At 35.8% G+C, this 22,499-nt stretch overlaps 5 protein-coding genes across 8 annotated transcripts; 2 read left to right on the forward strand and 3 right to left on the reverse strand.

Moving 5' to 3' along the window:
• Positions 1-461: 461 nt before the first annotated feature.
• Positions 462-9,023, forward strand: LOC118269749 (phenylalanine--tRNA ligase beta subunit). The gene is made up of 12 exons (XM_035585031.2): positions 462-762; positions 873-928; positions 1,225-1,379; positions 1,875-2,031; positions 2,287-2,463; positions 2,809-2,988; positions 3,859-4,034; positions 4,727-4,876; positions 5,499-5,631; positions 6,080-6,290; positions 8,303-8,455; positions 8,806-9,023. Exons 1-12 carry the CDS (start codon positions 705-707, stop codon positions 8,955-8,957), a joined length of 1,758 nt encoding a protein of 585 aa, XP_035440924.1. The 5' UTR covers positions 462-704; the 3' UTR covers positions 8,958-9,023.
• Positions 9,024-10,097: 1,074 nt separating this feature from the next.
• LOC118269830 (F-box/LRR-repeat protein fbxl-1) lies at positions 10,098-12,967 on the reverse strand. 3 transcript variants are annotated; one of them, XM_035585160.2, is made up of 2 exons: positions 12,704-12,967; positions 10,098-12,443 (listed from the first exon to the last, which is right to left on the reverse strand). In XM_035585160.2, exon 2 carries the CDS (start codon positions 12,412-12,414, stop codon positions 11,356-11,358), a length of 1,059 nt encoding a protein of 352 aa, XP_035441053.1. In that variant the 5' UTR covers positions 12,415-12,443; positions 12,704-12,967; the 3' UTR covers positions 10,098-11,355. The 3 variants fall into 3 exon arrangements, with proteins under 3 accessions (XP_035441053.1, XP_035441052.1, XP_035441051.1); XM_035585159.2 differs by having other exon boundaries at positions 10,098-12,440; positions 12,693-12,967; XM_035585158.2 differs by having other exon boundaries at positions 12,693-12,966.
• A 610-nt stretch (positions 12,968-13,577) lies between these two features.
• Positions 13,578-15,304, reverse strand: LOC118269852 (protein rtoA-like). Of its 2 annotated transcripts, XM_035585188.2 has the most exons (2): positions 14,545-15,304; positions 13,578-14,460 (listed from the first exon to the last, which is right to left on the reverse strand). In XM_035585188.2, the coding sequence occupies exons 1-2, from the start codon at positions 14,676-14,678 to the stop codon at positions 13,629-13,631; spliced, it is 966 nt and encodes a 321-aa protein (XP_035441081.1). In that variant the 5' UTR covers positions 14,679-15,304; the 3' UTR covers positions 13,578-13,628. The 2 variants fall into 2 exon arrangements, with proteins under 2 accessions (XP_035441081.1, XP_050562684.1); XM_050706727.1 differs by having other exon boundaries at positions 13,578-15,304.
• Positions 15,305-15,687: 383 nt separating this feature from the next.
• Positions 15,688-20,101, forward strand: LOC118269853 (glutathione S-transferase 1-1). The gene is made up of 6 exons (XM_035585189.2): positions 15,688-15,868; positions 16,672-16,816; positions 17,974-18,107; positions 18,391-18,457; positions 19,014-19,217; positions 19,746-20,101. Exons 2-6 carry the CDS (start codon positions 16,676-16,678, stop codon positions 19,896-19,898), a joined length of 699 nt encoding a protein of 232 aa, XP_035441082.1. The 5' UTR covers positions 15,688-15,868; positions 16,672-16,675; the 3' UTR covers positions 19,899-20,101.
• Positions 20,102-20,384: 283 nt separating this feature from the next.
• On the reverse strand, positions 20,385-21,449 carry LOC118269854 (uncharacterized). The gene is made up of 2 exons (XM_035585190.1): positions 21,139-21,449; positions 20,385-20,591 (listed from the first exon to the last, which is right to left on the reverse strand). Exons 1-2 carry the CDS (start codon positions 21,340-21,342, stop codon positions 20,493-20,495), a joined length of 303 nt encoding a protein of 100 aa, XP_035441083.1. The 5' UTR covers positions 21,343-21,449; the 3' UTR covers positions 20,385-20,492.
• Positions 21,450-22,499: the final 1,050 nt, after the last annotated feature.

Genomic DNA, 22,499 nt, shown 5'->3' on the forward strand with positions numbered 1-22,499 from the left:
GTTAGTCTATTGTGTTTTGAAGATTACTGCTAACTACATTTCGTCATATTACCTAACTGACGATATATAATATAAAAGTAATTTCATCTCGTCAAGCCTAACAAACTTTTGAGAATTTTGCACAATCGTCTTTGTTTTAAAAATGTTTCATAAGTTATTAAAATAACACAGAGAGCCTTTTGCCAGACATACATACTGAGGAACTTGTTAATGTGTTTTTGTCAATATTATTCATCTGCTTCTGAATATCTAATGTTTTCCTAGGTCACAGCAACAACACAAACAAAAATAGAAATACATTCATGACGTCACTTTGTCGTACAATCGAAAACAAAAAAGGGGGTTGCCATTAATGCATTTAAATAAACTACTGTTTTAAACTTAAAAAATGTTTAAAATAATATTTTTTCTGTGGCAAATTGTCAAATTGAACCAGGTGTCAAAATGTACTATAATATTCAGGAAAGTTCCATATACAACAAAATACTGTTGGTTTTTTAGCATACAAAAATAAAACATGCGTACCTAGACAGTGAGATAGAAAAGAACAAAAACATTTAGCATGCAATATATTTTTAATTTCTTATTAGACTGACGTTGGCATTATATCTAGACGTGCCAGCTGATGAGAAATATCAAAGTTGTACGATACTTGTACTTTTGTTACTAATTAAATATATTTGTCGCACATACTATAATTTACAATGCCGACTATATCAGTGAAACGTGACTCTCTATTTGCCGCACTTGGAAAAACTTACAGTTAGTATCTGGCTTGATTATTTTGATTGAAATTTTGGTTGGTATTGGTACATTGTTCACTTGGTACTGATTTTCTGAATTAAAATATATTTATAATTGGTGTATTTCAGCTGACGATGAATTCCAGGAACTTTGTTTCGAATTTGGCTTGGAACTGGATGAAGTTGTAAGTGTTTTTACAATATAACCTGTTATTATAACCTAACATGCAGTAAATATTCTGAGCACTAAACTCCAATCTTTTTGATATTAAGGCTTGAAGTAGATTTTGGCTCTAACTACCGTAAAGCAACCAAGATATCAGATTGTATTTTTATGCTTACAGATTTTAATTTTTAATTGTCATAGTTAATTATCTAGATTGTACCTAATGTAACTTGTTTTAGGGCTTAACAAGGGTTCTATTCATTACACCTGTATTGTTCACAATGTATGTTAATTAATATAATTGTATGATTTCAGACAACAGAGAAACAGATGTTAATGAAAGAGCAAGGTGAGCATGTTGGAGCGGGAGTATCAGAAGAGATCCTCTACCGGATAGACATCCCAGCCAACAGATATGATCTCCTCTGCTTGGAGGGACTGGTGGATGGACTCCTAGTTTTCCAGGGAAAGTATGTATTAATGAAAACATTTTCTAGTCAATGTATATTAAGGATGTGTACGCAATTTTAGTATTTGAAAAATGTTTATCTTACGAGTTAAGTTCTTATAAATATTATTTACTTTGTATCTTTTCTTCTATACCTTCTGGTTTATTCATACAGTTAAAGTAAAATGTGTTTTATAAAAAACTATGCCTAAATGAAATCCATACAACAAAAGGTGCAAAAGCATCCATTTAATTTTATAGAACACATTAATTTATATTATAACTTTAGTGACATGTACTAAATTAATTATTATGATTTTCCCCTTACTCACAATACATAATTATTTGATAAGGAACCCGACTAGTTTCAAGTGGCGATAGTTGCTACGTCGAGTGCCTCAGAATGCTGTTCATGAACAAAAATCTCTAGCTTGGTTTGAAACTAGTCGAGTTCCTTATCAAATAACTACTTGAGTATAAAAATAACAATTAGACACATTAATGTTTATGTTTACAGGAAACCTCCGCCACAGTATGTCCTGAAAAAGTATGAAGACTGTCACTCTCTGCACTTGACACCTGCAACAGGACAAATCAGGCCATATGCAGTGGCTGCTGTACTCAAAGGCATCACTTTCACTAAGGAATCATATGACAGCTTCATAGATCTACAAGTGAGTTACAAAAACTAAAATGTTATGAAAATTAAATGTGTTTGTGAATAATTGAATATTTCATAGAAAACATGGTTAGAAAACATCAGTTTCTTACAGCTAGCATTATTCTTGTAAGATTTTAATTGGATTCAGAGAGACAGTATAAATTTTGTTAACTTTTTATTAGAAATCAAGAGTAACACTATAAATGATTCTTATATTTCTAGGGCTACACATCTATTACACCTACCATATCAATACCTTTACTTACAGGACAAGTTACATCAAAATATATGCAGGAAGAGAACACTAGTGGCTATTGGTACACATGACCTGGACACAATACAGGGACCCTTTGTATATGACGCTTTGCCTCCAAGCGAGATCAAGTTCAAGGCATTGAATCAAACCAAGGAAATGACTGCACCAGAGCTTATGGAGCTATATTCTGTAAGTGAGATTGTATATTTGATATTGTTTATCTTAAAATCTTGTCCCATTTAATAAAGGTCAAACCTATTACCAAGTACCAGTTCCACCATAAAAAAGACTCCATGTTTTTACTGAAAATTCCAATAGTACCTTTTCCAATCTGCATAATTGTATTCATCACACATTATGTGGCAGTTGCCTATGGTTCTTCTATGATCGAGATAGTCACAATGAGGCTATTTATCAGTATTTTAAAAGAAACCAGGCAAAAATAAACAATAATATTTATTCAGTTTGAATCTATTCACTACCAAGGCTATCTTGTATAATAGTGGCTGACATCTTTATCTACAAATATTCCAGACACATGCCCAATTGAAGCAGTACTTGGGAATCATCAGGGACAGTCCAGTGTACCCAGTCATCAAGGACAAGAATGGCATAGTGTTATCCATGCCGCCCATCATCAACGGAGACCACTCCAAGATCACTTTGGACACCAAAAATGTGTTCATTGAGTGCACAGCTACAGATCTTACTAAGGTAAAAACAACTGCATCTTTAATTTATATTCCTTTACAGATAGAACTTGTGCAATGTTTAATAATGTTATGTTATATAGTCCCATTAAATAGGGGTAGTTTTATTTAACTGCCATACACTAGACCAGGGATGGCGAACCATGGGTCGCACAATATTTTGGGCATGTCAATGTTCACAAAATCTATCCTATGCCTTTCGTTATTTTCAGAAATTAATAATAATATGCTTGACATTTAGATTTTTTTTACCCATAATCGTCCCACTGCAGGGCAAAGGCCTCCCAACCCTTCTTTCACTCCTCTCTGTTTAAACTTATTACTTATATTATGCTCAATAAAGTACCAACAATATATAATTATTATTTTGATGACATATGTAGAACTTAAAAAACATTTCTTTAAAAAAAGTGCATGTTGTTATGTAGAGGTTCGCCAATTTTGCAATAGGCATAATTAGATCTCATACTCTCATACATATAATTTATCGAAAATAGACTATATCACCAATGAGGCAGTTATTACTGATGGCTGAATACATGCCATCTGCATGTATGTATATTGACATTTGATCTCACAGTTCAAACAATAGGTAAAACATTCTTGTTCACTTTATTTTATCAAACTAGATTGTCTTGAGATGATGGCTGTTTATTATTGACACATATCCATTATAGAACGAAACGAAATTGTTACAAATACTCAAATACATAACTTTTCCATTGGTTGGCTACTAAACTGACCAATATGGTTCTAAAGCATAAAAAGTCAAATAATAATAGTTTAACCCTTTGCAGAAGAAGTGTGCATGCTGAATCAATCTTGATTGAATATGCATAAGGTCTATTTTGATTTGTTTGTCTGAATGTTGCAGGCGATAGTGGTATTAGACACGATAGTGAGCATGTTCTCGAAGTACTGCAGCAACCAGTACGAGGTGGAGCAGTGCAAGGTATTCGCGCCGGACGGGACGTACGAGCTCTACCCCAAGATGTGCACCCGGGAGGAAACTATCAGCGTCGAGAAGGCCAACAACTATATTGGTATTAGGTAAGGTTAAATCGTGTGAGATTATTAGATACTTTTGTTTTTGATTTTATTGTAACTTTCGTGAGACATACTAAATTAATTATTATGTTATCGGCTTACTCACGTACTGTTAGCAGCTAGCATGGCTTGAAACTAGTCGAGTTTCTCGTCAAAACAGTACGTGAGTAAGCCGATAACATAATAATTAACTTTTGTTTTTCTTTAATACAAGATACTAATTTGTTTTATAAGTTTCGTGAGACATGTTAAATTAATTATTGTTTTTCGGCATAGTCACGTAATTGTTTGACGAGCAACTTGACTAGCTTCAAGCCATTCCCGAGGCTCATGTTTATGAGCAACTTTCCACGACACATGACGCAAAAGATACTCGTTGGTCAGCTAATCACAAGCGAGATTACATAGCAAGGGAGGAACACATCTATTGTTATAGAAAGAAATATAATGATGGACTTTATGTGCGACTGTGTCCCGTGGTAATGGAAGAAAAAAAAATTACACTACCCCTAATCTCCATCAAAACGGTGAACGCCGACTAAGGGACTACACTTTTAACAGATAAATGACAGCAGCTCTCTCTAATAAACTAGGACCATTTTACCCTTTAAAATGTGAACCCGTCTTATGTAGAGGAGACCCATAGTCCAGTAGTGGACTGTCACTGGTTGTTAATGGTGTATTTTTGTTTTTAGTGAAACCGGAGAGAATCTAGCGAGTCTCCTGTCCCGCATGTGCCTGTCGAGCGCGGCGGACGGCGACACCCTGCGCGTGCGCGTGCCGCCCACCAGGCATGACGTCATACACGCCTGCGATCTATACGAAGACATCGCCATTGCCTATGGGTAAATAAATTAATGTCCTATTTCTTTATACATTTAGCTTACACTGATTCTTACGGGAAGTAGACGCTAGAACATTCGCTGATTGGACAAAGTATTATTGATGTTGTGAAATTCTCAGAAAGTAGTAACAGAAAGATTTGGAATTGCATGTGGCGCGACCATGTCGTACCCTCCTACATTAAACTCATAATGAAACTAGTTAAAAAAAAAGCAGTAGTTTCATCGATTAATAATGATAAATGATATTTATTTCTGTAAATAGGTAATAAAATAACAAAGTCAAAGTCAAAGCATTTATTTCAATTAATCCTAAATAAGGCACTTTTATACGTCAATATTTCAAATAGCTTGATGAGGCCGGCATTTCCTATCCGACTACTCTGAGAAGAAATGCCGAAACAAACTCAGAGGTCTCTTTTGAAGTCCAGACAATGAAATAGAGGATAATGTGAGAGAACCGGTCTGTATAACATCGGTCTGTATAACTTCGTAACAATGTCACCTAACTGTTAGTTAGATAACTTATCCAAATTAACTGCATGTTTTGTTTGGTAGATGTGTAAACAAAACTTACAACATTCGCACAGCCTCTTGTTTATTCTCTCTGGACATTTATCCCCAGCTACAACCGCATAGTCCGTCGACCTGCGCGGGTAGTGACGACGGGTGGACAGGACCCCATCAACAAACTAACCGAGCAACTCCGACAAGAATGCGCACACGCAGGGTACACAGAGGCGCTCACCTTCACACTTGTGAGTATTTGTTGTGAAATACTTATTTTTGTTATTATTTCATCCATTTGTAAATAGTGTAACCACAATGTAACAACTGTATCTTAATTAGTTTTTTAAGATATGAATTCTGGCCATAATTTCTGAATCTTAGTTCATATATACACATAATAGAATAAATTAAATAAAAAAATATGTTGCGGTAAATTTCAAAATAGAAGAAACTCATTAATATCCAGGACAACAAATCCTTTTCTGCTTAACACACGACAAGAGACCAGGTAAACATTAGCATCTGAGCCAAGCCCTTAACACGTTCACTGTTCATAGCGATGCCGCCCTGAGAATATACTGAGAATTTAGGACACACCTGGCGTGTTCAAGGCGTAGTTATAAAAATTCTCAAGAACACGCTTGGCGTGTTGGTGGCATTGAACGTGTTAACAAAAGGTTCTTATTCCTTTTCCAGTGTTCCCGAGATGACGTAGCAACGAAATTAGGAGTTAAAATCGAAGATGTGCCAGCAGCCCACATTTCTAATCCTAAGACCTTAGAGTTCCAAGTCGTACGGACCTTACTACTGCCAGGCTTACTCAAGACTTTAGCTGCCAACAAGAAAATGCCACTACCAATGAAACTGTTTGAAATCAGCGATGTTGTACTGCAAGATAAAAATGCTGGTGAGTTATTCAATTTCTACGTGTGTTTTATCGACATGGCTCTATTTTGCTATCAATTATTGATAATAATAAAATCTCCTGATCGATTTCGATCACGGTGGTCTGTCTTACTAGACTAGTCTACTACGCAGGTATATTACAGTGTACAAGTATGTGCGCTAACAAAGGTACACTTTGTGTTCCCTCACTCAATGAAATAAGACGAACCAAGACACGGGGGTGAAACACCCCTGAACTTTCTGACTTTCTGATAATGGTAATTTAACTCAGAAAATGACATTACCACTTTATGGCCGACTCCCAAGCATTGCGCCAACCGTGCAGTATTACACATACATTATCATATCAGCCACATGACGTCCACTGCTGCACATAGGCCTCCCCCAATGACTTCCAGATAAGATGGCAGTAACCTATATTCAGCAGCTGCCTGAATATAATAAAAAAATGAGACCTTTATTAGGTCGTGTATCTACATCTATATAACATACATCCGTCCGTGTATGCATAGATTCAATAGACAAAAAACAAAATAACTAGGTCACAATAAGGAACATATGTTTTAAAAATCAATTTACTAGGAACCTCATTTCCTCATTACCCAAGTCCTATCAGAAAGGAAACAAACTAATATCACAATGTTTTGCTGCTCGTTAAAATATAGGTCATTGTTGTACCGATTACGAGGGCAGTACCTACGTAGGTATTACCTACGTATTTAGCGCAAATCAATATTTAAATTAATTCGGTGTCAACTTCTACAATTGACGCTAATCGATTTATTGTTTGTATTTATATCCGCCTCAAATAGGAGATTGATTATTCAAGAACCGAAAATATTAATTAATATTTTTCCCAGCATATTAATGTATGTAGAGATTTAGAGAATGATATTACTCTATTATTCATAGAAATTACGCACACTAGTAAAATATGACTTGACCGTATTTACAGAATTCTTTGAATATAATAAAAAATTGGGTCAACGGCAAGATATTTTCGTTGTACTACTTTAGTAATAACGGACGTTGTCACGCCTCTATGCTTCTCGAGATTGTAACATATTTTATTAGGCTAAAATAACTTTGTTTTTCTGTATAACTCTTAATAATTGTGGTCCATCTCTGTCTATAACGTAATCTGGTCTATGGCTGAGATTTTAAGCTCTTCGCAATGCTCAAGAATTGAAAAAGCTGTTATAGTGGATATTTTTACGATACTTCAACTTGTGATCAGTTTATCAAATTCTATTCATATGCATACTATTATTAATATTAGAACGTATATTGTAGTAGTAGACGATATATGTTTTGTGTACAAAGCAGTCGTTTCAGTCAGGTACACTAGTTAGTACTGCTAAAGCATTTTGAAGTCACAAAAAAGTAGCCTATGTGTTATTCCACACCATAATCTACCCCTGTTTTAAATTTCATTCTATCCCTTCAGCCGTTTTGACGTAAAATAGCAACAAACATCTCACTCACAAACATTCGCATTTGTAATATTAGAATTTTATAATTAAAAAGAAGTCACTGTTAGTCCAGGTGCAGTAAAACTGCACCATACAATAGATAGGTACAATGTAAGCAGATACTTATGCAATGAATAGAGACATTACAAGACTACCCACCATATCGGGTTTCATACTGATTACAGTACTAGTTAAATCATGTACCGTGTTAGAATACCACCAGTTATGTACATCTATTGAAACACGTGGCAAAATGGTATGCGTATTTGTAAGGCCGTTTAAAATGAAACAAGAAGAATTTCGGTGGAGGCTCCCAGCTACCATAAAATGGGCTATTTAATATAACATTTGCTAGAAATTCAGAACTAAAAACCTGTAATATAACTAACACAAGCTTTACCTTTCATCAAGATTACCTATAATATTTTTATCCCATTAACTATGACGAACAGTCGTAAAGCTTTATTATACCAGAAATCTTATTTTTTAATTTCTAGATACTAGATTTAGATCGTTAAACATTGAATGTTTGTGTGCACAGAGACTGGTGCCCGCAACGAGCGCCGCCTGTGCGCGGTGCACTGCGGGCGCGCGGCCGGGTTCCAGTTCGTGCACGGCCTGCTCGACCGCGTCATGGCGCTGCTGCGGGAGCCCTGGGACAAGGACACCGGCTACTATCTCAGACAGTGCGAAGGTTGGTATACATTTACAACCAATAATGTTACTGAACGATGACTTGAGATATTGAGTGTCAAGTTCCTACTAAGTCGGATCGGCTAGTAATGTCGACCATTACTTAATAAAAAAAAAGAACCTGCAACATTGCGAAGGTTACAATTTTCTAATAATCAGTCATGTTAAGTCAGTTAGCCGGGAATCGTTATGATTAAAAGTTAGTTGTATTAGTTTTCGCTTTCTAGAAATGACGTCAAAACTTTAGTCGTAATTTTAACAAATTACCATTTAAAAATGTAACACAAATATGTTTGTAGTATCTTACCTACTATTTATAAAACATTAACAGCATATGTCGTGTTCAATCAGATCCCGCTTACTTCCCGGGTCGCTGCGCGGCCGTGGTACTACGTGGCGAGGTGATCGGCAAGGTGGGAGTACTCAGCCCCGCCGTGTTGGCTGCCTTCGAACTCACCAACCCCTGCTCCGCGCTCGAGATCAATATACAACCCTTCATTTAATTTATTACACAGATTTATCACCCAACATACATAATATTATACAAGTAATAAAATTGCTTAATTGTTGCAAGGTATTTTATTTTTCATATCTTAATTTAATTTGGGGAGCCAAATTAGAATGGTCCTCCAAATTAAATTACGTAGTTTTCTACCACGTTTCACAAACCCTCCATTTTGTGGCAGGTATATGTTCGACACAAGACATCCACTCCTGAACTGTAATGATGATAAATTTAATTTGTAGAACAGGCTTTGACAGACTTTTTTTTAAATGAATATATATATTTTTTGCTTTTTTATGGAATAAGAGGCAAACAAGCAGACGGATCACCTGATGGTAAGCGATCAGCGCCGCAGGAGTCATAGGTGCGTTGCTGACTTTTTAAAAAAGAGTACGCTCTTTTCTTGAATGTTTGCAGGTCGTATCGGTTCGGAAATACCGCCGACGACAGTTCATTCTACAGTTTTGCTATGCAAGGCTGAAAGTTACGACGCAACGCAAAGTTGTGGCCAGCCACCCATCTATTTGATGGGGATAGAAGTGCTATCGTGTAGCTTCTATCTTAATTCTTTAATTCTTAAAGCACTTTACAACTATCTAAGTAAGACCCAAATGCTCACATTTTGCATATTTAATTTATAGTTTGGGCGTTCATCAAATAGGTGAAACAAATAGGCAATGTAAACTACCAATACAGGTTATGAGGTACACTCGATCGGTAGTATCTTATCAGTCGCTTATCGGCGGCGTTATTGACACACGTTATAGTATCTACAATCATTAGCAATAGTAATTACTAATCTTAATAACTTAAGAAGCCAGTTTTATTACAATCAGGCGTGATTTTTTACGTGATAGAGAGGCGTAGTTATTGACCAAGTGACTGCATTTAACCTCATTGTGAAAAGCTTCACAACAAGTAGTTATTGTATTTTGTAAAATTCCTAATGATAATGTACACTTGTAACCCACAAATTAGAGACCCCATTAATATAAGCTTTAAATTCAATTTAAAACCCATTGATAACGCGTTTGTAATGACATCGACACACAATGAATACGTTAGCATAATTAATAGGTATTAAGTTTGGTGTGAGAGCATCAAACATGGTAAATTAAGTACCATTGAAAACAAGGAATGCTGTTCAAAATATATTTTATTATTCGCGTACAATAAAACAGCACAAACAAAATAATTAACTATCAAAATCACATTTCATATAAGTAGACATACAATTTATAGTTAATTCGTATTTTTTCAACCAATAAAATTGAATTTACAATGTTTTATAGTCTAAAAATGACACTCGGACATTTTTACAATAAACGTAAAAATAATTGAATTAAATAAGTAATAAAAGGTACCAATAGACATAGTAATTCGAAAAAAATATTCGATTTTGTCACTTATGTTTTCATATTTTTTATTATAATAACATGATATAACTATTTACTTAAAAAATTACAAAAACTTGACTCAGCAAACAAAAATAAAGTTTAACGACATTCAAGTACTAAAATTAAATAGCCATTAAAACTGAGTTGATGTAAAAATTGCAACTTGTGTATATGATTTTGAGGACGATATATTGTTCTAATTTCATTGAAATATTTTCGCTGTCTGTCGAAGGAATCTCCTCATATGAAAACAGTCACCAATACTAGTAAAACTGTTAAGGCACTTCATTATGTGTAATTGACTATGATTCCTAAACAGAAAGGCGGAAAATGAACATTTTTATTATGTATCATGTCAACACATTCTAAGGTTACTACATCTTCAATTAAATATGGATGTTCCAACACATTTAATTATTACAAGTGTCAAATATTTGGAAGTGCACAATCTAAACAGATTGGTTATTTAATCAAAGATGTAATACCTTTTGTACTTCAAGCTTCAGTCCATAGCTTACCTTAGATACCTTTCATATCAGACAAAGCCATGTTTAAAACAATCATCCCAAAGCTATGTACTGAAACTTTGATACAATTAAATCTACTATGTAGATGTATCTAAAAGTTATGTAATACTTCTTAATTTTTTTAAATACTGAAGATTGTTTAAAATAAATTATTAGTTGATACATACACCACAACACAACCTACAAACTAGTATAATTACTATTTATTATATAAGAGATATATTTAAAATCATCATCACATATAATGATTTACCAATTCGTATGATGTTAAATCACATTCAATATTATTATGGTATGTATGTATTATTTTCACAACTTTACTGATGAAATTTATTTAAAACAATGATGCAGCATGTCCCTCAGTGAGGACAGCTGCCATCATAGAGTCACAGTGGTGTAGTTACAATTTAAATAAATATTACATGTAAGTTGGACGGACATCTATGCTGCCTTCAATATAATCACAACTAAGTCAATCAAGTAACAACTGTATTTGAAACATTTTCTCTAGTTCTGACCTGTCAAAGTTGCGAGCTATTATAAATGGACATAGATAGAATGATAGCTCCTGTAGGTTGGGTGCACTTGTTTTAATGGCTTTTGCTACTTGCATGGTCACATGGAGACAACGAGAGAGACTCAGGTAAGTCAAATTTTGAAATGAGTTATTGGTAAAATATGCAAGAAGGGCACTAGTTGAGAAGTAACCATGTCGTAATTTAAGTGAGTGCATATTCTTTAGTCTATACAAGTGCAATAAACTTGAATCAAAGAGAGTTTTACATGTCATGATGTGTAATACTTGCAATGCTTTACAATTAGATATGTGACGCATTATATCATCATTCAGAGTGTCTCCATAAATATGTAATGCTCTCAGAGTTGTTTGTTTAGTTCTCAAGAGAGACTCGAGGAAATCAGCTGGAATATTCTTCATCTTTTCCATACTAATACTGACTAAATTGGAGCATTGTAACATTTTGTAGAGGCTATCATGTGTTAGGGCAAAATTTGACAATACAAGAGTTTCCAGATTCTTCAACTTGTCAAATGGCAAATGGTAAACAAAGTTACCATTTGCATTTTCAGGATTTTTCACTATTAATGAGTTCCGAAAGCTCAAGAACTTTAGGTTTGGCCAGCAACCTAGATCATCAAAGATACAGCTGTCTACTTGAGATATACTTATTTCTAAATGAGTCAGATTGGGGCAGTAGCTTATTAAGGAAGCCCTCACTTGAGAATACAACTTGAAATACTGTAGTTTAACATTCTTCACATACTTGGCGACAAAAGGCACTATGTTTTCACTTATCCTCACATAGTTCTTCATACATACTATGAGGCGTGTTTTATCCCAAACGCAGGGAGTCAGGCAGAGTTGTTGCCATCTCATACAAACTTTAGCAACTGCCAATAATGATTCAAAATCCACCATTGAAAATATATAAATAAGTATTTCATTAGGTAGGTCGTTTAAGGTGAGAGTGCTTGGGTATAGAGGGGCACCCGTAACGTCAAGTTGCACCATGGTCGGCAGCAGAGCGCGGCCCCGCACTTCTGGAAACATGCGACGGATCGTATGCTTTACACCAACACTATTAGTATACACTGTTACTTAGACACCACATGTTCACTAGCTGACGTCTAGTTACCATTTAAATTGTATTAAATATAAATAACAGGACAAAGAATATTAATTAACCCAGTAAGGTCATGAACCTTGAACAACCGTAATACGTATTTAAAATCAAGTTTAGGAATACAAATAAATGATAATACAATTGGTAGAGTAATACATATAATTACCTCAGGTTTACCTTGCTTCCTATTCGAGAAAATGTTAATGTTTGCTTTGGTAAAAACATAAGTAACTTATGTAAATTTTTATCCAAACGCACACAAAAGCCACATAGTAAAATACTCATCAAAAAGTAATACTCTGCATTTGGCTAAAATAGATCATCCCAAAGTATGGTACAATATTTCAAAATTCGATTTTTAAGAAATATTAAAAATAACTTTCATCTTTGATGCTATTTTTGTATGACGTTATGACGTTTTACATTAAAGTTCCTTTGACGTTTGACTGACTGATGGTATACGTTTCGTTTCTGTGTAAAGTCAAACATGGTTGTAAAATATAGAAAAAATATTCATTTTAACTTTTATTAAATCATTTTTTTTTGTCTATTATATTCCTATTATTGTATCAAAACTACAATATCGATTGGTTTTATGAAAATCTGGACATACTCGTAACTCTAACCATGCGTTTTTTACTATTATCGCCCGCGGTCAGAAATACTCGCATGGGTTCGCAATGTTCGCATAGGCCTTAAAGTTTTAAGAAGTAATTAATTTTAATCTTAGGATAACAACCACGTTAAATCTTTTGTTTACATTAAAGACGCATGCTTAATTCCTTACCACTGGGACCAATATAAAATTATTTTTATCAGCATCAAATCAGACAATCTCGTTGCGTTATTTTGAAAAAAATTGCGTAACCCATTTAAATATTATGAAATAAAAATATGTGATTGAAAAAATCAATTACACCATATTTTTGTAACATGTGTAACACAATTAAAGATGGATTTACTAATTTTTATTGTAAGGTTTAACTAGACTGTGAAATGTTTATCTAATAGTATTATTTAATAAGTACCTATATAAAACGAATACGATGAATTCAATTCACATATTTATTTACGTATTTATTGTAATTTTGTAAGTCTTAGTCTAAAAAAACGACGGGGGTAAGTATCCCGATGCTGGAGTTGATACTGTTCCTGTTCCAGAATTAGTTCTTGCTGGTGGTATGTAACCAGTTTGTGGCGCTGGAGCTGGTTGAGGGCTAGGAGCTCCTGCAGGAGATGCTGATGGTGCAGATGAATTGGGTGGCAAATATGAGGCACTTGGAATAGATACCGAACCACCTGCGTTAGTTTGAATGCCTGCCGTCGTACCAGTGACGGTGCCTCCGATCGATGTACCAGAAGCTCCAGATGTTGAAGTACCTAATGGTGGCAAGTACTTATCAGATGGAGTTCCCACTGAACCAGCTTGAACCGAAGTAGTACCAGCGTATCCTTGTCCAGAACCGGAATTAATAGAGACACCCCCAATGCTCACACTGCCACCAGTGGTAGCACTTCCTCCAGATGTACCACTTTCAGTGGGAGGTAAATATTTTGGTGCGCTTGTGGATACGTCTGAAGAACCCTGAAGAGTCGGAGAAAGAGTAGGTGACGGAACATTGTTACCGTACCCAGAACTAGATTGAGAAGTACCAGTGTTAGTGGCAGTTTGACTTCCAGTTGTAGTGGTCTGTGATCCTGTTGAGACCTGAGAACCACTGTTGACTTGAGTTCCAGATGTTTGAGAACTATAATCGTAGCCACCGGCTGCGCTTCCAGTACCAGAGGACCCGTAGTTGTATCCCCCACCTCCACCTGTACCCGACGATCCAGCTGTGGCAGTGGTAGCTGTGCTCTTCGAAGTTTGTCCAATGTTCACGGTGTCTCCGCCGGCCGGCACTGGATACGCGTAATACATTGTCTGCGTCAGCGTCCTGTCAACATTCGGTGCTTGAGTAGGTGCCGGAGTAGACCTCTGCGGCAGGTCAAATGATACACTGGGCTTGTCGTACACGTACCCGTCTTGTCGCCGCACTCGGACGCGCAGGTTCTCTTCTACAAACTCACCAGCGGATTGTACAGGTATCGTCGCAATACTTTTTAACATAATAGTTGGGAGCAAAACATAAATATAGTTCAGCTTTAACAGCATTTTGTGTTTGGAGAAAACTTAAGATTATAAATTCAACTTTAACTGTGCCTACTAGTATTTATAACAACGTCGAGGAAGTCCCGAGACCTCGGCGTGCATTACGAAAATTGCTGTTAGTTAACCCTTCGTTCACTCGGTTATTGAAGAAGCCAAAAAACAAACTATCTAATATTTTAATGTTCCAGCTAATTACTCTCAATGTAATCTTGTGCCAGGGGCACACATAGAAAGAAAACAATGGTACTCAGCCAACGAGACCAGTGTAGCAGGATTTCCTGAAGATGAGGGGTTGTAGGGTCCTTAATCGTTGTGTTGGAATTCGTGTCAAATATTTTGCACAACATGTCTACATAACTTATGAATTAAACAATCGTAGTTTTTACACAATTAAAGAACTTTTCAATGTGTATTACAAGTTTGGGTACCTATGTAGTCTATTTTATTATTTTTAATTCAACTCATTGAGATTATGGAAATCGCCTCTCGTATACTCTACAGGCATCGCAGGGTTGGCTCCTAACTTCAATCAAAACTATAATTATGTGGTTTTGTTAAATTACAGAAACGTAAATTAAATTATTTTCTTTTCTGTTCACGATCACGACCATTCTTAAGGAGTAAGGAGGTACTACCTCCAATGTACCTACTACCTGTCTTTATTTTTATTCATATTATTTTCATGGAATATTTCGTTACTTGGTTAATTTATTAATTTTAATTAATGCCACATTAATTTTCTTATGTGAAAATATTGTTGCTGTTACGCACATTGATAGGTACCCAGCCCATAATACCTAAATCTTAATCCCCAATAAATTATTATCAATATTTTGACGGCAACATGTTGTACCGAGTGAAAATATAATTGTCATTGCCTAATCTTATCTGCAAAACATTTAAAAATAAACGTAACTAGGTAAGATTTCAGCATGGTCTGATTTTAGCATCCGGCTTCTTAGTATCACTAGGCATTCCTGCAAGTATATAAAATTGGATAAGCGAAATTCGACGCCATAGTGAGATAGGTCGTATAGGCTAGTGTTTCTAACCGCTAGCGATATACCTTAGTATATAATTACATTCAATACATAACAAGTGAAAGACGGCGTTTCGTATCTCGACCCTCCCACAAACATTCAATTCATTGCTGTGTCAAACGCCGCACACGACCCACGGTACTGATAGAACTGGTATGTGCGTTTATAATATTATTTTAATTCTTATTAATTCGATATGTTGATAACGGTTCTTCAAGCTAACTAGACTTTCTCTCACTGTGCTTGTATTAACCGCACTAAGATTTTTGCAAGATATTGTTTAGTAGCAAGACTATGTTCGATTTAAAAATCATATTGAGCGATGATTGATGAAATGATTACTTACTGAGTAGTGCGGGAAAGTTAGGTTTCTCGTTTCTCTTTCTACTATAAAGGATTCAAGGATATACATACCAGATAGTCGTATAGCCATAATAATGTATTTGTGTAATACAGACTGCAGGTAGATTATTCATTACCAGGCGTCCTATAGTCCTATGGCATTAAAGAGTACTTATTAAACTCGTACACATATACATAGGTAGGTACAGGTACGTACCTATACATTGGTAGGTACCTACATACTAGATACATTCGAAATTTTTTTTTATCAGACAAATTAAGCGTTTGTTTTTTTTTCAATTTTAATAACGATCAAAACTCTTTGTTTTGAATTTGCAAGTAGGTAAGGTTTGCGTGCAAGATCTATCGCAGAAGTCTTACTAACGCATCTACCCGCGTAGGAAGTGTATACGTTTGAATACTAATTTGTCCTTGATGTCAATTTGAACTCAAACCGCATACCTTTTTATTTTAGCCCCCTTCACTGTTCAATGTATCAACAGTTGAGTTTTAATCTGCGAAGATATTTCCTCTATAATACTTTAACTACTTTTCTTACGATTCTGTAAAATATACAAAAAATAATTGCTATTAAGTTGCCTAATCTATTTCAGCACAATGGTCCTAAAACTGTACTACTTGGAAGATGGGCCGCCATCCCTCTCATGCAGGCAAACCCTGGAGGCGTTGGAGGTACCCTTCGAGATTGTCAACGTTAGCTTTTACCATGGAGAGCACATGACTGAGGAATTTGGAAAGGTGAGTGTTTTAGCACTGTAGAAAACTGAGATAGGTAATAAAAATCGAACACTATCAGCCAGAATATGTCTACTGCTGAATAAGACCTCCTTTTGAATATGGGTTCGCCATAATTCTCACGCTTGGTAACCTGTATGGGGTTGGCAGTCATATCACCGAAGGTTTAGTTAGTAGGTACTTAGTTGTATTTAGAGACTACTGTCGCATGACCTCTGGTGGCTGATCGCAGTTTTAGGATCCAAGCAATCTAATGAACATGAATGAGATGATAGGTACCTAGTGCCTATTCAGCAATTGGTATATTTTCCATAGCATGTTTTGTTGTAAGTATGATATAAGTTCCCACCTAATATTTTTTATAGTCACCTTTTTCTGCAAGTCACCTTTGTTTAAATACGATTGGATAATGTGAAATATTTCATAACAATTTACACAGTGATAAGAATGAATGATAAGTATTTAGATAACGTTTAATATCCCCTCGGGTGAACAAACATCAATGAGTTTTATCTGAATGAAGAACAAACTAAAGATATCTTTATGTTCGAATTCACAAGTAGAACAAGTCCTGTGAATTTATATTCTACAAAGCAGGTACATACACCATGTAGGCAACCGGTAGTGTTACCTACCAGAACACAATACCGACCTTGCTATCCAAACTTTAGCCCATACTTGCTCAGATTATCATAAAAACATTGACATTGAATCGAGGTTAGCTTGTGCAGAATATTTTTTATGACGCGGCTTGCCATTTGTAACAAAATCAGGAAGTGTTCAACTATTCTAATTAGGTACCTATCTGGCTATCTTAAGAACAACATTACCGAAGAGAACTGTACAATTTTATAAATTAAAGGGTTCCCAATTATTTATGTAAGAAGGAAATATTAAGCGAAGAAATTGCATAATATTCAGAATGAACCAAACCAAGTACACCGACATTTATTTTATAGATTGTAGGTCTGTATGTACAAGCTATCTACTGTACCCAGTATCGTGTGTCAATAGTACCGTAGCCTAGGTAGCTGACCTAGATACTAACATTATGGTACTACCTACAGTTACTGGGTATTGTTGAACAATTTGCACACAATAAATATTTAAACCTAAGCTATCGACCTAGTTAGATAAATGTTCTTGTATCCAATTTACAGAAAAACCCACAAAAGGAGTTGCCGGTGCTGGAAGACGATGGGTTCTTCTTGAGCGAGAGTGTCGCCATGATGCAGTACATTTGCGACAAATTCAAACCGAACAGCCCGTTGTACCCGACCGACCCTAAAGCAAGGTGATAACTCAATTTTTTTATGGACCAGCAGACGAATCATCTGATCCTCATGGCAAGCAAATGATATCGCCTATGGGCATTGGGCACCCTAATGGGCAATACTAAACAAGTTGCAAGTGCGTTGCCAACCTTTTGGGGATTTGGGGATTGAAGATGAGCTAGAAAAGGTTTGGGCCTCCAGTAACCTAAAGTCACACGTTTAGAAATAGTTTCAACTAATGAAATATTAGTTTAAAGCCCACTTCTCTTTCTCCGTTAACATTTTGTACATTATACATTCCAGGGCCATAATCAACCATCGGCTGATGTTCACCATGACCACATACTACGCTGAGCTCTTAAGTTTTTTTGTAAGTGTCATAAGTCATCCTTATTTGATATCTAGCAAAAATTAAAATATAATAACCGGCATGTGTTATAAGGCAAAGGGCGTCTTTCCTCGTATATGGTGATGTGCATTCATTCGATAATATCCAAGAATGAAAATAAATCACCCGATGACCCAAGTCATACCGGCCAGCTTGTCAATGTCATTTAAAAAACCCTGCTTTAGTTTGAAAATACTTAATAAGTTGTTTTAAATTCGTTCGTTTTGCGGGGACTCCTGATTGGTATTGTATTCGTATTTCCAATGATGATCCCAGTTTCTGGCAATATTCGGCTCTTTTTTATTTTGGGTATATCACGTCTGTCTTGATGTTTACATAAATTAGATTTAAAATTGATGTCCAAATTCATAAGTCAATTCGCATTCACATTCGCGATTATCATCGGCAAATATTCACATTCGCAAACGCGAATGTCGAAATACAGCATACCTTATTGTTGCAAAATAACACCTTCAATATTTTTTCTCTTTAAAATGTATCTATATACCATTACCTCATAAAATTTGTCTCGTTACAGATTATGCCAGTCTATTTCAAATATGAGCACACTCCAGAGGGCCTGAAGCGTGTATACCGTGCCCTAGGTTTGTTCGAGACGTACCTGGAACGTGAGAACACCAGCTACGCTGCTGCCAATCACCTTACCATCGCCGACTTCCCCCTCATCAACGCCACTATGGCTATGGAAGTCACTAATTTCGACTTTTCTAAATATAAAAGGGTTGGTAACCATATTACTGATATTCTTTAAATTGTTACTTAAACTAAAAGCATTAGTATGGCAGTCGTAAGGACCTAATTAACTATCTAAGTTTAACCCGGGGATTGATCTAGATTGCTTTACTTGAAGGACCAGAAAAGCCTTCAACTTTTCTTTTCGATCCCGGACCCAAGCAGCCAAAAGCTTCCGGAGCTGCGGACAACGTAAAAGGTTACCGGGGTTCCGGCTCAAAGCAGGAGAAGGAACGGGGTGGTTTTTAGTCAGTAAGAGTCTGACACTCCCTCCCGCCTCACCCAAGGCGGGAGAAGTCATTGGATGATTTTCCCCCTCAAAAAAAAAAGCAGCCAAAAGCTGAGTCGATTTCGGTCATTAGGGGCCGGGCTGGCTATCAGCACTTTGAATTCGTTGCGTTAACTACACAGTCCGCACTAGATTATAAAGAATTTTACTGAAATGTCTACTGGATTACTAGGTGCTTCGTCACCTCTGGAGGTATGTTCTTATCTAATTACTATTTTTTCTTCACAGGTTACAAAATGGTACAATGATTTCAAGAAAAATCAGCCCAAACTATGGAGTATCACCGCCGAGGGCATGCGATTGATGAGGAAATGTGTAGAAAACCCACCAGATTTGTCACACTTGAACCACCCCATACATCCAGCGAGAAAATCTGAATAGAAAGTCTGAAAAGGAATTATTTTTAACTATTTTCTCAAATACTTTTGTGATTTTCGAAGAGAGGGCGCTGATTTCAATTTCTATGTTGGAAGAATGAAGTACAATAAACAACAAACGTTGCAAAGATTGTTGTCTTAACCATGTGTATTTTTTTCTTATGTAGACATCTATCTACTTAATATATTTTGTAAGCTATAATTTTATTTTACCTATACTTATTATACATTCCCTAAAATTAACCTCACTGCGATCCTACGAAGTTCTCATATTTGTCGATAGGTGGCAATGTTAGCTAAATTTACTATGTCGTTTTACGGCACGATTTTTAAGTTTATACAAAGACCTATTATATAGTTATAGGCCCATAATAAAATGTACTTTAGGCATAGGCTTCATGTTAATCGTTAACACAGTTATATTCAATCGAAAAATTAAAACCAGACACGTTGACTGAAGACCAGACTACGTGTTAGAAAAACACAACTATAAAGTTAAATAGGTAATAACAGATTAATTTAATATTTGCAAAATAATTTTAAAAATTAAGTACATGGATGTTTTAGATCATATCCTCGATGAAGCTAATTGTGAAAATTAGCTCAACTGCTCTTCCTCTACCAGTTCTCGCGCCGACACACATCTCTTCAAGTAACCATGGCAGGCGTTAGAACAGCAATCCTTGTGGTTCATACACTAAAAAAGAAAACAGACAATATTCAATATAAGACAACACGAAAAGATCTTGAAAATTGAAACTAATCAGAGAACCCAACGTAGGTACTGAAAATTCGTCAAGCAACCACTGGGTGATGTAGCAATTTATCTGTGATGTTCTTTATTGAACACTGTTATTGTATTTACAAAAATACTCCCTACCTACTTTAATAATAAAAATGTATTTACACACTACCTGCATTATCTAGTTTCTGTCTTGACAAGCTTTTGGCAGCGTACCAACACGGCGATACAGGACAATGAAAGATGCAAGTGTATTGTGCATAAATTAATATAAACAAAGAAGGATGCAACGACAACTTTTCAAGGTTCGCTTTTACATCAATTTATCCAGATTAACTATTCATTCCGACATCTTTAAATCATCCTAACAAAGGCTATTCAGACAAGTTTTCCTTGTTCACATCTTTCATCGTCATCATCATGTTTGGCACATCCTATTTGAACGCACGATTCACGATGTTCAACAAAAACAAAACAAGGAAAAATATTTTATTATACTTACAAATTCTCCGACTTTAGCGCATCCAGCATTCTCAGTGAAACTGTTTGGTTGTGGTACTTCAATGGGCGTTGCTTCAGGTGCACTGTTGTCTTCTAATTCCGCATCAGGTAGAAGAATATCCTTCGTGAGTCGATCGGTGATCAAACTGCAGGTCACGCAAGTTGACACAGCGAGGAACAAAAGTATGGACGTGAAACGACGCATTGTGGTTAGATGCAGGACGATACTAACGGAGCCATGTGTCGGGTGCTGATATAGGGTCAGCTGACATTCGCATTAACGGCACCCGCATGGACTTCGATAACGGAGGTGTCGTAAACATCGCTTACAGGACGTTGTTTTTGTCTGTACCGTGTTTTTATTAGTCATTTCGTTCTTTTAGTATCTATTTAGTTATTCTTTTTTCCCCAGATAGTTTTATTTTTTCCACGGGTATAATTTATTAACAAGACTAAACAACACGGCCCAGGTACTCTATTGTCTTAATACGACATTGTAAAATAAATAAAAAGTATCTCGTATCGAAAATAGTTGAATGTTGAAAATAAATAATTGGTCGTAAGAAATCAACTCTTTAGCTTGAAACGTTACATTTATTCGTTTATTTAATTCGTTCCCACGGATATACGACGTTCCCTTCTATGTTTATTATGTATTCAGATGTATTAAGTAGAATTTTGTCAGGAGCCAGGAGTCAGGAATACAATGCACATATGCATTTTTGCTATTGCTCGGAATTCCTGTTTGAGGAGGTGAGTCAAACTCCATGACCTTTTGTGTGAAACAGGTTTTTCAACTTTAGAGATTATGTTTCGGTTTTTGGTTTAAAGGGTTTGTTAGCTTATTCCGAAACCAAACTCCCACCAGAAATAAAACATAATTAAATATAAATAGCACTTTATTAGGCAGTAATGTCATAAAGAATTTAAGCTTAATAAACAACTCGTTACATTTACATGGTTTGAAAAACGACTGTGTCAAACACAGGTGTCAAACATCACAAAAACTCTAAATAAACATTAAACATGAATATTTTCCAAAGCTAACAAATATTATCCAGTTTACTATCAAGTCACACATTTCTTGGCAAAGCCCAGGCAGGCACGGGAGCAGCAGTCATTGTGGTAAATGCACTGAAAAAGAAAAATAAATTAAATCCCAAGGCCCTTAACAAAACTTATTGTTATGAATAGCAACTCCCATTTTCTTTTTTGATGAAACATATGTCATTCACTGATCTATTTACCTAACTTTCACATACACATGACACCCAGACCCGAAACAACAATTTGTGGATCACACAAAGAGTTGCTCCGTGCGGGAATCGAACCCGCTACCCGTTGCGCGGCAGCCAGTTGCCC

Source organism: Spodoptera frugiperda, chromosome 30, assembly GCF_023101765.2.
Source record: "Spodoptera frugiperda isolate SF20-4 chromosome 30, AGI-APGP_CSIRO_Sfru_2.0, whole genome shotgun sequence".
In the NCBI taxonomy this organism is placed as follows: Eukaryota; Metazoa; Arthropoda; class Insecta; order Lepidoptera; family Noctuidae; genus Spodoptera; species Spodoptera frugiperda.